Raw genomic sequence first — 15,261 nt, 5'->3', positions numbered from 1 at the left:
GTTTTGAATAACTATTTTTCCCCCTCGGTGGTAACTGGAAATGGTAAACGCACACCTGCTTCAATAAAACAATTACTGTTATTCAAGCGATTTAATTATTTGCTTTACTGATATTATACCTAGCTAGGTTCACACTTCACAACCACAGTATATAGATAACATAAAACCTACAATAATATTAAGCTATCTGAAAATTAATGTAAACCTGAAATGGGTTATTTTTACTTAACGTAAAAAAATGTAGTGATGAATAACAACAAATGGTTTTAATATTGTATATTATACTGTATAATATTAAGTCAACATAATAATATATAATTTGATAGATATATTTTTTACATAGCAATGAATGAAACAAGGTTAGGTAATTAAATTCATTTTTTATACACGATTTCTATGGCATGATCAAAATCATAAAATATGAAACATTTTTTTTTTATAATTCAGTTACTTTTTAACTATGGTGATAACAATATGTGATATTCAGGAATCAAAATACAAACAAAAAAAATCGTTGTTGCATCTGATTTGACATACCTAACATTCCAAATTATTTGAAGATTATTTAATTTTTTTTAATTGTGTAGGTGTTGATTTCGTTAATAATCTACTTATACTTTACGTGCAATAATGTATTATTCAATTTTTAGTCTGCGGTGTTTAGTAATTTATTGTGATTGGGTAAATTATCTGAGATCAAAATCTTAACGATCGTTACAAATTTTATATACATTTTACTTCGTAGCAATATTTTATATTTTGCCTGATTTATTATCCATCCATTACACCAATTTTATTCCGTAATAAATTGATATAATACTCATTACTCTTTTGCATATTATATACGGGTATCAGTGTCAAATTGAAGGCAAACTCGGAATTATGTATAGTCGCGTCACTATCAAAGTTCAAGTTGTGCAGTCGCTACTGAGCCTGTTGTGAGACATGTACATCCATTACTCCGATTTGAACAATATTAATATCGAAATAACTCAGTGTCATCATGTGAAGTTAGGTTTGAAAATAAAACCATTATAGCAATAACTTTGGAGATGATATTAACGTATTAATTTAAAAAAAATAAAAATATTACCCAAGTCCATAGAAAAAACTAAACTTTAGAATGTGCTGACTAGCCCGTAAACGTAATTGGTTTTTATTCACTGACACTTAATATTTTACAAGTTACGCATATATTACCGTCGTTGACATCATCCAATATACATTTTATCGTTTTATGGGCAGGACTGAAAACAGTTGAAAAACAAATTTTCAATATCGCAACTCACGCACCACGTTAAGTCGTCAGTCATCAACGGGGTCCGATGAGTCGTTGCAACAATGTAGCAGAGTACCTACCCACTTAGTTTTTACCATGCAGTGCCAAGTTGTGCGGCATAACTAAAATAATATTATAACATTAATATTTTACTTACGATATAATATTATACTGCTCACACAACAATATGTAATATAACCTACGATATTTTTACAAAATTGTTTTTCAGCAACACCCCAATACCTCTTATATTATTATTGTTATATGAAAAAAAAAAAAATAATAATCAATCAATTTTTGTGACGATGATTGTATTTTGGCAGGCAATGAGCGACCACTTTGATCATTATAAGCGGCCACCGAGCCGGGATAATAGTGTGGACCGGTATAGCCGGGCAGCCAGTCGACTCAGTGGAGGGTCGAGACAGTCATCAGTGGAAAAGTCACAGAACCAGCAGCAACAGAGGAGAGGAGGAGATGATCGACTTCCGTCCTCATCGTCTTCCACAGCTGATAAATCATTCAGCGGTGGAGCTGGCTTTAATGCGGCGTCGGCGGCCGGGGCCAAGCAAAATATCTCGTCATCGGTCGCCACGCAGCGTCAACCACCGCCGTTTGAGGATATCATACTTAGACAACGGAACCTTGGGCAGGAAATTGTTCCATCACCTATCGGGCAACCCAAGCGCACGGAGTCCTTGTACGTGAACCCGAATACCGCACGCAAAGAGACCAAACCTAAAGTGAGTACAACATATATTCGGCCTAGGAGTAGGAGTAATAGTCCTGATAATGGTGATGACCAAAGCATTAATGGCGGTAGTGTTGGTAGTGTTGGTAGTGGTGGGAGTGACGACAGTCATGGTAGCCGTCGTGGCTCCATTATTGGTTGTTGTTGTTTTCTTTGCAATAGGAGCGATATGAGCCACGATAATAGTGAAATTATTGATAGCCAGGGTCGTCAAGTTATGAGAGGTAATAGTGATTTCCGTACAAATAATAGCAGTACTAGTGATGGCAACGGTAGGGGTAGTGGTGATGGTCATGCTATTATGGATAGTTTTAATTTTAGTGAAATTGGAGGCAGTGGTGATGGCCGCGTCAGTAGGATAAGTGGTTATATCCACTCTAGTAGGGGCAGGGGCGTTGGCCGGTCTAGAAGTAATAGCACTGACAACTACGGTAGTAGAGTTAGTGGTGATGGTTTCGATAGTATGCTTAGTGCTGATGAGCATGCTAATATGATTAGTGGTGGTGATCGCCCTAGTAGGTGTAATGAAAGCCGTGGATCTAGTAGGGGTAGAGGAGAAGGTCGCTCTAGTAGCAGAAGTTCAGATGGCCGAGCTACGTCTAGCACGATTCCTTTGAATAGTAGCAATGGCCATTCTAGTGGTAATAACACTAGTGGTAATAGCGCTAGTGGTAATAGCGCTAGTGGTAATAGCGCTAGTGGTTATAGCACTAGTGGTAATAGCGCTAGTGGTAATAGCGCTAGTGGTTATAGCGCTACTGGTAATAGCGCTAGTGGTTATAACGCTAGTGGTTATAACGCTAGTGGTTATAGTGCTAGTGGGAATAGCGCTAGTGGGAATAGTAGTATTACCTATCATAGAAGGAGTAGAAGTGGTTTAAGAGTACGATTCAGCGATGAAGTAAGTAGCAGTGATGACCCACCTGGCAGGGGTAGTGGGCCCAATAGAGATCACAATCACATTAGAAGTAACAGGCACAGTAGCTGTGATAGTTACTTCGATTCAAGGGATTCAAATCAAGTTATTACAAGGGAATTTATTCAAGGAAATACCGGAGAATTTGAAAATACAATTAACTTACAGGTTAGTACATATGGAAATTACGGTAATATTGGTGGATACAGTAGTGGTAGCATACGTAATAACTTTGACGACCATTCTAATATTGCCAGAGTCCATAGAGTTGGTGGTTATGAAAGTGGTGGCGTATGTTGTAGTAGTAATGATGACTACGTAAGTAACGGCATTCGTGATGTAAGTGTTGTCCACGGTAGAGGTAGCATCCGTAGCAATGGTGGTGGCCACATTAATAATAACATACGCGGTGTTAATGGCGTCTATGTTAGCAGTAGAGTGGTCCGAGATCGTGCTAACCACCACGTTAGAGGTGTGGTCATCCGTGAAATAAGTAACAGTGGCCGTGACAGTGGTCAAGGCACTGACGATTATGAATGTAACTATGATTATGAAGGTTTCTACAACTATGCAGATGGCTATGTGAATGAAGGTAACTACGGAAACGGTGATGGAGGTGATTTAGATGACGGAAGAATACGTAGGTTGTTGCCATCAATTCCGTTTATAGAGCAAATGATGTGGTTTCGATCGTACTTAAGAAATAGTCGTAAGAACATTCTATTTTACCACACTTAGGATTGAGTTCCTTGACGGTGGTATTTTTGATTTAATGATTACTAAAAATTGTAAAATATAATTTATATATTTATTATCGCATCAATATTCAATAACGTATACTAGATAACATCGTACCCATATTATGTGTAGTCCCCGATTTACCGACGTGTAACAGGGTATTCCATTAAATTGATCGGTTATTTTTTATATTATAGTGAATTGTCCCATTGCTATATTTAAGGGTAATCATATTATTCAGGGCTCAACTTAGGATTTGTTTGATATAATAATATTAAAAAGTAAGTTATGAGCATTTTAAAGCTTACAAAAATGTACAATTTAAAAATGCATATAATACTTGTTCAAAATTAAAATATGACAGAAAACCTTGGTGAGGGACCGGGCAATACCAATTATTTCCTTTAAATTTGAAAATATAATCAATTTATTATAAAATTAAAATAACAGAGTATATGTCTTATGAACGTAAATTTTCTATTTTATTCGTTAGTAAGACGGGGACAACACATGCGGGTACGATGTTATCTTAACTAAAATCGATTAGATACCAAAATAGATTAACCATAACAATATAGAAAGTTATTTTTATTTTACATATCTAATATTAAATAGTCAGGTACTCTAAACAGATATCATAAAAACATAAGCCGCTTGTAATTATTGTAAAAAAATGATAATAAACGATGATACACCAAAAACACTTCAACTCTAACATACTTACATAACCAGCGGACCTATATGTACTCAGGAAACTGGTGTGGGTCGACCTGGTAGCAAGTAACATAAGAGTATTATTGTATTATTGTATAAATTCAGTGTAATGTAAATAGTAATAATATTTTTCTTTTAGGCTACAGGCTATAGCTAAATTATCAAACTATTTTTAAAGTGCGTACAGTGTAAATAAATTCTATTCGTATTTTACCACCCGGGCTGGGTTGGCTTTTAAACATTAGACAATGATTTTATTAGGCTTAAGGTACTATATATATATATACACATTTTCAAGGTGAAAAACCTATCAGCATAATTGCATTTCAGTTGTCTTTTTCCCTCGTTTTTATCTTCAAAATGTATTATCATCATCAGTTGATGATGATAATTTGCAAAGAGCAAAGTTAACATCTTCAATACAATTTCGATACTGGAATTCACATTGTGTCAGTTGAAAGCTCTTTGATTTTATTGCTTATAGATTTAGAATATTTATTGAAATCCAAAATGTAAATATTATGTTATCTGTTTTAAAATGTAAATAATTATTGTATTTCAATTAGTTCATATAATATGTAATCATAGGCGCTGAGTTTTTCAAATCTCATGGAGTGTTTACGTATAATATCAAGTTTTGTTTCATTAATATCCGCACCCCATGAAATGGATCATGGTGTGCTTAAGCATCACAGCCCCACAATAGCCGGCGTCCATGATAAAATGTATATACTTTAATGATTGTACATACGCGTTTCAATGACTTGAGTTAGAAATTAAAGAATATTAGATCACGGTTACCTATCTATACGCTACTGTGAAAAGTGTAATATTCACCATCACTTTTAGCAGCATGAAAATCCGCTGTATTTCATCCACGTCGAAATCTAAGTTTTTTCTGCTATTCATCGAAACCAGAATATTGTTTATAAAATGTAAATAATTTAAACACTTGCCTGTATATACAGCCTTTTTGCACCCTTCCGGAATAGAAATTATGATATCTGTTTTAGAATTTAAATTTATCTATTAACTGCTCATAATGTATTATAATATAATACATGGGCGCTGGGCTCTCCATATTTCACAGAGGGCTTACGCAAATATCTATTACGTTTTGTCCGATTCATTTCGCGACCCGTGGAATGGATCGTGTGGTGTTTGAGTACCACAGCCCACCAATAGCCGGCACCTATGGTACTATAATACTGTACATACAAATTTCAAAGACTTTAGTTAGAAATTTGAGATTATTAGACGACGGTTACCTATAGAAAGGCTGCTGTGAAAAGTGTCATGATGCCACCAAAAATCGTACGTGTATCTGTACGAGATTTTAACTCTGTTCATTATGATAACGGAATGACCCCACCAATGATCTAGAAAAATCTTACTACGAATGCGACTGTTGTCGTACACGGGTAGTTTGGGATTATTGGGAATATTATGATTAGGGTGACTTGGGCCTACAGTTAGGAAGATAACCATAGGTAACATCACCACTACGTCGTGTATACACTGCTGATAGGGATGGGTTGGTTGGTATGTCGTATAGGTATCGTAACTTTAGACGGGACGAAAGTTGTCGTCGAACAAACGGTCGTTGGTCTCATAGCGGCCGAAATACCACGCTCGGTACGCCATATAAAATAATAACATTATCATATAGGTAAGCGCATGTGCTCACTGACCACAACCGCAAAACACTACCTCCACTGCCGCAACACGACTATTAAACGATTATAAGGTGAATAATATATTTTTATTGTTACCTGCCGTTATTATTGCACGTCGGCCCCGCGATGACGGAGATTGTGTGACGATGCGCCCCGCCACTCGAGGGGAGATTTTATTTTTTTGTTGATTTTTATTTTGCTTTTTTGCGTGTGATGCTTGCGAGTGCGTTTTTATCATCATCATTATTATAATAATTGTTATCATTGTTATGACCACGATTGGTATAGACATTCCGATTATTATTTTCTCCTAGCCGTCCACACACGCCGCCGCGTGTTATCATGGCGTGTCCACGTGAGTTGTGACGGCTCCTCGCGACGGACTCGAAACTCCAATGCGTATTTGCATCATATTCTGATCATTCCTTACGATTTATTTTATTCGTATTGCATTCATCGTGATGGTTATATTATTATTATTATTATAATAGAACACTGTCGCGGTCGTGTGTGTTCGCGTAATATATTGTGCACAGTTGACTCTTGGGCACGCGTCGATATTGTTCATACCTATTTCCGAATAAAATATTATATTATAACGGAATGGTAGAAACGTTTTCGAATTCGAAATCTGGTCGTGCCTGCCTGGAGAGAGTCCACCGTGCCGTGTCACATATTATTTTATCGTACTTAGGTACATCATATGTAATGACAAAAAAAAAAAATATATATTATTATTATTATTATTATTATTGGCTTATTATAGTTTTTGTAGCTAGATTATGGATGGACCGTATAGTAGTGAAAGTTTGCGATTTTTAAATATATATATTATATTATTACTATTATCATATTATTATTATTATTATTATTATCATCATTATTATATTATTATTATTAAAAACGTATATATAAAGATATACGCGTAAATGTATTGCTCATAAGCATATTACTATTATTGTTATTATTTATATATTATAATTTTGTTGATCAAATACCGTTTGACTTTCCCCGTATAGGTAGATAGTAGATATTGGTACGTGGTCGACAAAAAACAGTACAGCCGTTATTATTACAGTGTCGAACGGGTACGATTTCGGATTGCTAGTTTGAATTTGAGCCCCAGGCCCCTTGCATGAGGTAGAAATAAAACATATTTAGCAGCACGCTAATAATGTTTATTAAAAAAAAAAACAGCATGTCATTGATTAAACTTTTGGAGGTACATCAATAACATAGTGCTGGAAAACTACCTACACTTATAATGCTATATATCTTTTTCTCTACTCTGGAAACTAGTCAATCGCATTAGCGGATTAAATCGATACGGTTAAATGCGATATACCTACCTATACCCATACGATATGTTTTTGGTGTGTCGTCGTCTGCCACGGAAACGACCACAGGGGAGAGTACAGTTGTGCAGTAGTCCGGGCCCGTACGAACAATCGCCATTTATATAAAATCGATACCAATTCAATAGTAAATTAATTTTGACTCCGTCCTGTGCACTACCGCAAAACACGGCTGCTCTATAGCGAATCAAACGGATTATGCCGTAGCTGGTAATGCATTATACGTAGGTAGGTAATGCATTGACGTTGAGACGTGTTTTAAAAGACGAAAATAATATGTCATAGGTACCTCTATTACGAAGGGCTTTGGGAGTGGAAATCGATATGACTAAACCCTTTGCACCCTCCACGGCACGTATCTACATAACACGAAGCGAATCGCGAACCTACATACAAATACATTATAATACCTCCTATTAACTAGGTAACTGTTTATTATAATAATATATAACAGTACATCGTGTACCTACTTAAGCGCCAGAAAAACTCGTTTTGGACGATACTGCAAAACATTGGCTGCAGTATTTATTGTTAAGTTTTTTAAAACATATTCTCTGTTCGCCACGTACATGAATATTGGTCAGCAATAATTTGTTATTGTATTCTATAGAAATTCAATCTTTCAAACCAATCCGTTCTTACCGATAAGTACATTTTATCAGTCAATTTTTTTTTTAAATGTTTGTTAATAATATAGCTCTATAATAAAGCTGAAAATAATGACTACCTACAAAGTCCATTATTTTTTACTTTCTTAAATTTCTAACCACCAATTACTGAGGATTAGATAGTATCCCAACATTTTTATTCATCAAATATATTATTAAAACGTAAGAAATAAAAAAAAGCTCTGGGAGGTAATATATCACCCTAGTCACCCTTAATAAATACACCACAATTGCAACAAATAATGAACACGTGGATGGCAGTCGCTAGGTCAATAATAAACGATCGATAGTTTTATTCGAACCCAGTTTTCCTCCCCTCCCCCATAAACCTCTTGCAACAGTTATTATTACAGTCATGCAACATAGTTGCCTATTTCGTCTACTGTAATCAAAGTGGTTAGGTTATCACTCCGAATTCGAACCTAAAACGGTACATTTTGAAATCCAAAATTTCTACTTCTCTTTTATTACCAGAAAATAAATTGTATCCAGTCAAATAAACAGTTGACAAGACGTATAAGACGTATATACAATTCGTATTTAAATTCAATTTTAGGACTCTTACAACAACAACTGTACTCACCTAAACAAAATGTAGGCAACTTTAATATATCGTAGGTAGGTCATATTACATTGCTTTGTGCATTTTTAAATTTTAAATAATTCGATTATTAAATATTTGATCAACTTTTTATGGCATTTACATTCTTTAATTAATAAGAAAACTATTATTTATATTATAATTTACAGTATATAGTGGATTATAAATAATAAGATTATTAAATATTTAGATCAACTTCCTATGGCATTTATATTCTTTAATTAATAAGATAGCTATTATTTATATTATAATTTACAGTAGATAGTAGATTATAAATAATACAATTATTAATTATCTAGATCAATTTCCTATGAAATTTACATTCTTTAATTAATAAGAAACCTATTTATTTATATACTATAAATTTACAGTAGATAGTGGATTAAAACTAATAAGATTATTAATTATTTAGATCAACTTTCCTATGGCATTTACATTCTTTAATTAATAAGATAGCTATTATTTATATTATAATTTACAGTAGACAGTGGATTATAAATAATACAATTATTAACTATCTAGATTATATTCCTATGAAAATTACATAATTTGAATAAAAAGATATTATTTGTTTTATAATTTACAGTTTGTAGAGAGATAAAAATAAAAATATTATTAATTTTTTAGAACGACTTCTTATGAGAATTTCTTCATTTGAATAATATATATTATTTATACTTACTTATAATTTATTGTTATGAAAAAAATGTGTATTCTATTGATATGGAACTCACGCAAAAAAAAAAATACGTTACATTATATAATCGTTTAAATTTATTGGTTGTTGTGTGATTCAATAATTTTAGTGTTCGTTTTAGTAAGCATGACTTACGAGGTATATAAAAATATATAATATAAAGGTTTTAAAAGTATTATACCATTTAAATCAAAACAATTCTTAATTCTACATGCAATGATATTCCGATTTTGCATACAGATCAAAAATAATTTTATTATTTCTTATTCATTACATAATATTACAAAATACCACTTGAGGCTCTTAACAATTAACAAAATTTGAGACTAAAATATAAACTTGAAAATATATTATGAGACTATGAGAATGGGAAATTGAATGAAAGTTATTAGGTACTGAAATAAATGTTAAAACATCATATTACTAGAGTGGTTTTGTTTTTTAAAAGTATTATTATTATTTAGTTGTTTATACATTTTGTATTATTTAGCATTATTTTGATCGATTTCTTTTTTTGTTGTAATTATCTATTATATTATGGAAACTGATTGTTATGTAGTAAAGTTATTTCCTCGTTTTCTTTTCTTTTGATTATTTCTATTGGTGGCTGAATGTATTTTTTGTTTACAATTAAGTACCATTATTATTTTTTAGTTTTTTTTTCATTTCCTTTTGTTCATTATCAATTGAGTATGTTGTTTCCATGAGTTCGGTAGATACGAGAATGGCACGAAATATTTATTTGTTTGGTTGTTTTTTCATCAAGAACTTATCACATGACAAGTAGGTAATCAAGACTATATTATTACATTATAACATATTATTGTGATAAAAAAAAAAAACACATGTGAATTAAAGCATTTCTGTTTCGACATGATCTCATTTTAATACCTATCGATGTTCAAATTTTTATTTTTTATTTCAAAAATTGTCTCCGAAACAAATCCTCCATTATTATGTGAAATATTATTAATCTTACGTTTGTTTTTTTTTTTAGTTTACCTACATCCATTGTACATTTTTATTTTTTGTATATATACAAGAATCGTTTACACGTTCGAGTATATTATTATGATTATGTAAAAGGAAAAAAGATCATATTTTAATTTTCCGGTATTTATAAAATATTATTATTGTCTGTGCTGTATTACCATAGAGATACTTTACTTTTTATTTGTTTTTCACTGCACCGGATACTGTCAACAATGATGTACTTGAAAATGAGTCACAGAAAACCTTTTTAACCAAAAAAAAAAAAAATAATACAATGAGTACCTCTATATACCTAATAAAAAAATACTATTAATAATATTATAAAATGTACCATTTTGCGTACATATTTTTATTTTTATTGATGTTTAATTGTATGGTTGTGTGAAAAATTTATGCATATTATAATATAATAATATATAATTACGATTAATTTTTTTTTATTGATTTCGGTCAATCTCGGCAAAATCATTACTGCTCAATTATATTACTATCTAATTAATTTACAAGACAACAAAGTGAACATGCGCACTCATCACACGTTGGGTGCCTCCTAGTCCTGTGCTGTGATATACTTGTGCCACAAGCAGACGATAATAACTATAATGTTATGTGATATTATTATTATATTGAATCTGCGCGGTAGAAGTGGTTATTGTGGTATTGATTACCTACCAAAAACAAATCTGAGCGGAATCTGAGCCTTGTCAGTTATTTGTCAAATTTTATATTTATCAAATTATTTTTTTCTTTTAATCTTAACACTTAAATAACTGATCAAAAATCGGTTAATTTTACGAAATATTGGTACACTTTGAAGTCGCAAATACAGCAAGGCCAAATTATGACGGCTTCGCCCGCTCATGCTCAGAATTCGAAAAAAAAACTTACTTCAAACTTGTTAATTTAACAAGTTTTGTGTACTTAAAACAATAATTTTTATGATTTAAAAACTAAACTTTAATATTTAATCTTAAAATAATAGTCCGAACACAAATATTCTATTATATTAATTCACAACATGGTATGATAACAAGGCAATAACACGATTTTCAGAAAACATTTACATTTTAACTTATACTTGAGTTATAACGCTGTATATTATGTATTCCACCCAATGAATATTTGATTTGGTCAAAATATTAGACGCCTCGAAGGTTATTGTGAAGTATCATGAAGTATATTATATTGTCGTGAAATATGCTCATGACATAAATTAATATAAGTATGATCAAGGTAAAAAGGTAACTTTGGTACCGATGTAATAATGTTTTACAATACATTATTATTAATTATTATGCTTAAGGCTTCAATAAAATGTTATAAAATAACATTGAAACACCAGTAGGATATATTATTATGTATGTATTTCAAAAACCAAAATACTTTTTGTAATTTTATAATAATTATTTTCAACGAAAACAATATTTTGATTATAATAAAATTTTCAATACTCGGAAAGTATAAGATTCTCTTGAAATAAACAAATTAATTATTAAAAAAGTAATTTGAACAATAAATTGATTTTTGTAGCTGTAAGTTAACAAGAAGAAATATTATTCAGAATAATTTTCAAAATTAACGAGTTTTATATAGTTTATTTAAGTATAAATTGAGTTTTGAACTTAATAAATGTATATTACTCGTTCTCCTTTTTCTTAAAATTAATATTTACAGTATTTTTAATAAATAAATAAGATTCGTACACCGAACGAAAGGTGTATTGGTATTTAAATTTGAAGTCACGTTTGTTTCTGTATTATATTTTTGGTCATTTTTAACGTTGGTTATTGGAAACTCCGACTCAGTGTTTTCTTTAGTATTACAAACCCAATTATTTATCAAAATATTATGATTTAACTTTCAAGATGACGAATACGATTGTTTTTCATTATTGTGTTTTTTTTTTTTTTTTTCATTGTCTGTTGGAAAAGTTTTTCATGATAAAACATTTCATGGAATCGTAAAATGAAATGTTTATTTATTGTTTCCCTTTTTTTTCTCTTAAAAATACGAATGATTTTAGTAGTATCTATAATAGCATTTTGGTGGAGTGGAAGCATTGGAGGTAAATGAAGTGCATGAGAAAAATATTATATCAAAGTAAACGAAGGTAATAACACAATATGAAAACTAATGCGGTCAATACGTTGGAAAAATCAAATATAATGTGTTCGGGCCCTTCAGAGTGGAAAATGCCGTACGCAAAGGAAAACCATCGAAAAATGTGACCTCATCATATGCTGTGGTTGGACGGCCTCGAAGAACTTGCGAGATAGCTTTAACAATAATTATATTATTGTCGACGACTAATTTAATGTAATATATTGTTAAAAGTACCCAAATTAAATGATAATATTAATATAACGTAGTCCGAGATGAATGGGCGCGACAAACACGATATCTCATGACATTACACATCATTTAGCTGACTGTAAAATATAATTAATTAATTAAATACATTTTTTTATCAAACTTTTTTTCACTCCAGATTACAATCATTTGGGTAAGACTGTTAAGATAGTATTGTATTATAATATTGTTCTTTTATCATACAGCATCATCAAAAAATTACTTTTCAGTCTATTTGCCATAATAGTGAGTACCTACACCTACCTACATATTTAATATTTATTTAGAGATTTATTTTTAATTAGCCACACTAATTTTTTAAGTCAATTGTCAAAATAGAAAAAAGTTTTTATTCAGTTTGATAGCATATTATAAATAAAAAATGTTTACCTAATTTGTATCATGGTATTGTTATTCAGTTTTTTTTTTAACAAGAATTGTTAAAAGATATTCTTATATTCATTTCATAACCAAAGAAGTATGTACTTAAAAACAAAATTAAATTGTTGTATTAATATTTTTCATTGAATAATTAATGGTTTCTATTATTAATTAATGTAATTTAAATCACATAATAATATCATTAATAAGTGTGGAAAGCAGGGCTTGCAAACGTTATATATTTGACAAAAAATGATTTAAATTTGAAAACGTTATTATAACAGAAAGCGATAATAAAAAATAATTAAATACTGCAAAACAAAACACAGCGACTAACAAAATATATTATATATCATTAAACAAAATATAACACAAAACGTAATTTATAGAATATCATTGAATGAAAAATAGCACAAAACAAAATATTTTAAAATCTATTTATTTTAAAGGTCTATTGGTTTCGTAGAAATATTTATTTCATGCAAACAATATAAGAATCTAAGTATATTGATTATATTATATTCCGTATCCGGGCTATTATACCTACCCGCATTAGTTATTATTTTTTAATTTAATAGGCATTAACACTATTTTAAATAATGATAAACGCAAAACTTGTATAACGTTTTAATTCTAAATAACGATAAACGTAAAACGTAGAGAACGTTTTAATTCTGAAGAACGATAAACGCAAAAGTTGTGTGACGTTTTAGTTGTAAATAACATAAAACAGAATTTTTTTTTTTTATTGCAAGCCCTGGTGGAAAGTGGTTCAATCTAATTTGTATTTCTTAACTTTAAATTCTTTTTAACAAGTTATTAGTAAAAGAAACTATTTATTCAATATCAGATATTTGCACATCAGTATATTGTTAGAAAATAGTATTCTACTTCTAATCTTTCTATGAAAAAAAAAAAAACAAAACAAAAACTATAAATAATACCTGACCAAAAACATTTTTTATTATGTCGTCTTATGAATACACATAACTGTATAAAAATATTTTTTTTTTTCATTCAAAAACACGAAAATTGACTTGAAAAATCTGTGTAACCATCTAAGTGGATAATATCACCGCATTTATTATAATTAGGGTCAGGATTTTTATGTTAAAAGAGTCAAAATATGACTCTAATACATTTTGACTCTATTATATTCTAAAAGAACCTATACACATATTTTTCTTTTATTATTATTTTAAAAACGAGAAAACAGTTTTTACATTATATTTTTTAAGCAAAACCATTAATCAACGACCATCACAAATTGTGCGCTTTGATATGAAAATTCAAAATTGTATTTTTAGAAAAATGACAAACAATAAACACGGCATGGTGACTTGATATTGTTATCATTTGCGTGTGCGTGTATCGATATTATTACATATAAATAATAATTATTCATAAGGTTTAAGTACACGGATGACAAATTTCTCATTTATTGATGTACATAATATTTGCTAGGTCTGATTTATGACGACGATCGAGACTTGTAAAATATTTTTTTTTTAAATAAAACTTTACAGGATTCTAATAATATTACATATATTTATATATTTTCGTTAAATTATAATATTAAATAAGCTGTTACATTGAGTGTACGGCGACTACGACCTGTGTAAAGACGTCATGTCTTACCACGTTAACGTCTCTAATCAACGTAAATCACAGCGTCGTTTGATATTTGATTGGCAATGCGTTGCAGACCTGTGGCGGGCAATGCGAACGACGATGAACTAACGATGGAAACGAGTACGTCATGGGTCACACGAACAAGATTTTCGTCAAGAAATTCGTCGTTGTGACGCGATGTCTTGGGTAGTAATAATATTATCATAAGGTTATATTATATAGGTATTATACCTAATAATATATTATAGTGCGAGCGACGGTGGAAGTCGCAAGTTTAAAATAATATTATGATATAAATAATATAACGTGATGTATACGTCATGTATGGTATAAATGGTATGTACGTCGTTAGGGGAAATTTGAAGCGTTGTTTAGATCGACGAGTAATTATAGTATAATATCATTATTATAGTATATTATATCGAAGCGTTAATGTCGATTTTCAGCTTTCAAGCGTTTGTTGAATATTGAATACCTATAACTGTTTGAACTGTGAAACGTCAAGCCACTA

The 15,261-nt window shown here is 30.8% G+C and overlaps 1 protein-coding gene across 1 annotated transcript; it reads left to right on the top strand.

Moving 5' to 3' along the window:
• The first annotated feature begins 1,584 nt into the window (after positions 1 to 1,584).
• On the top strand, positions 1,585 to 3,684 carry LOC107883749 (cell wall protein IFF6-like). The gene has a single exon (XM_016804388.1). It carries the CDS (start codon positions 1,585 to 1,587, stop codon positions 3,682 to 3,684), a length of 2,100 nt encoding a protein of 699 aa, XP_016659877.1.
• The last annotated feature ends 11,577 nt before the right edge of the window (positions 3,685 to 15,261 follow it).

This window comes from Acyrthosiphon pisum, chromosome X (assembly GCF_005508785.2).
Source record: "Acyrthosiphon pisum isolate AL4f chromosome X, pea_aphid_22Mar2018_4r6ur, whole genome shotgun sequence".
Lineage (NCBI taxonomy): Eukaryota > Metazoa > Arthropoda > Insecta > Hemiptera > Aphididae > Acyrthosiphon > Acyrthosiphon pisum.
Note: the sequence above shows the minus strand (reverse complement) of the source record. Positions and strands in the feature narration are given on the sequence as shown.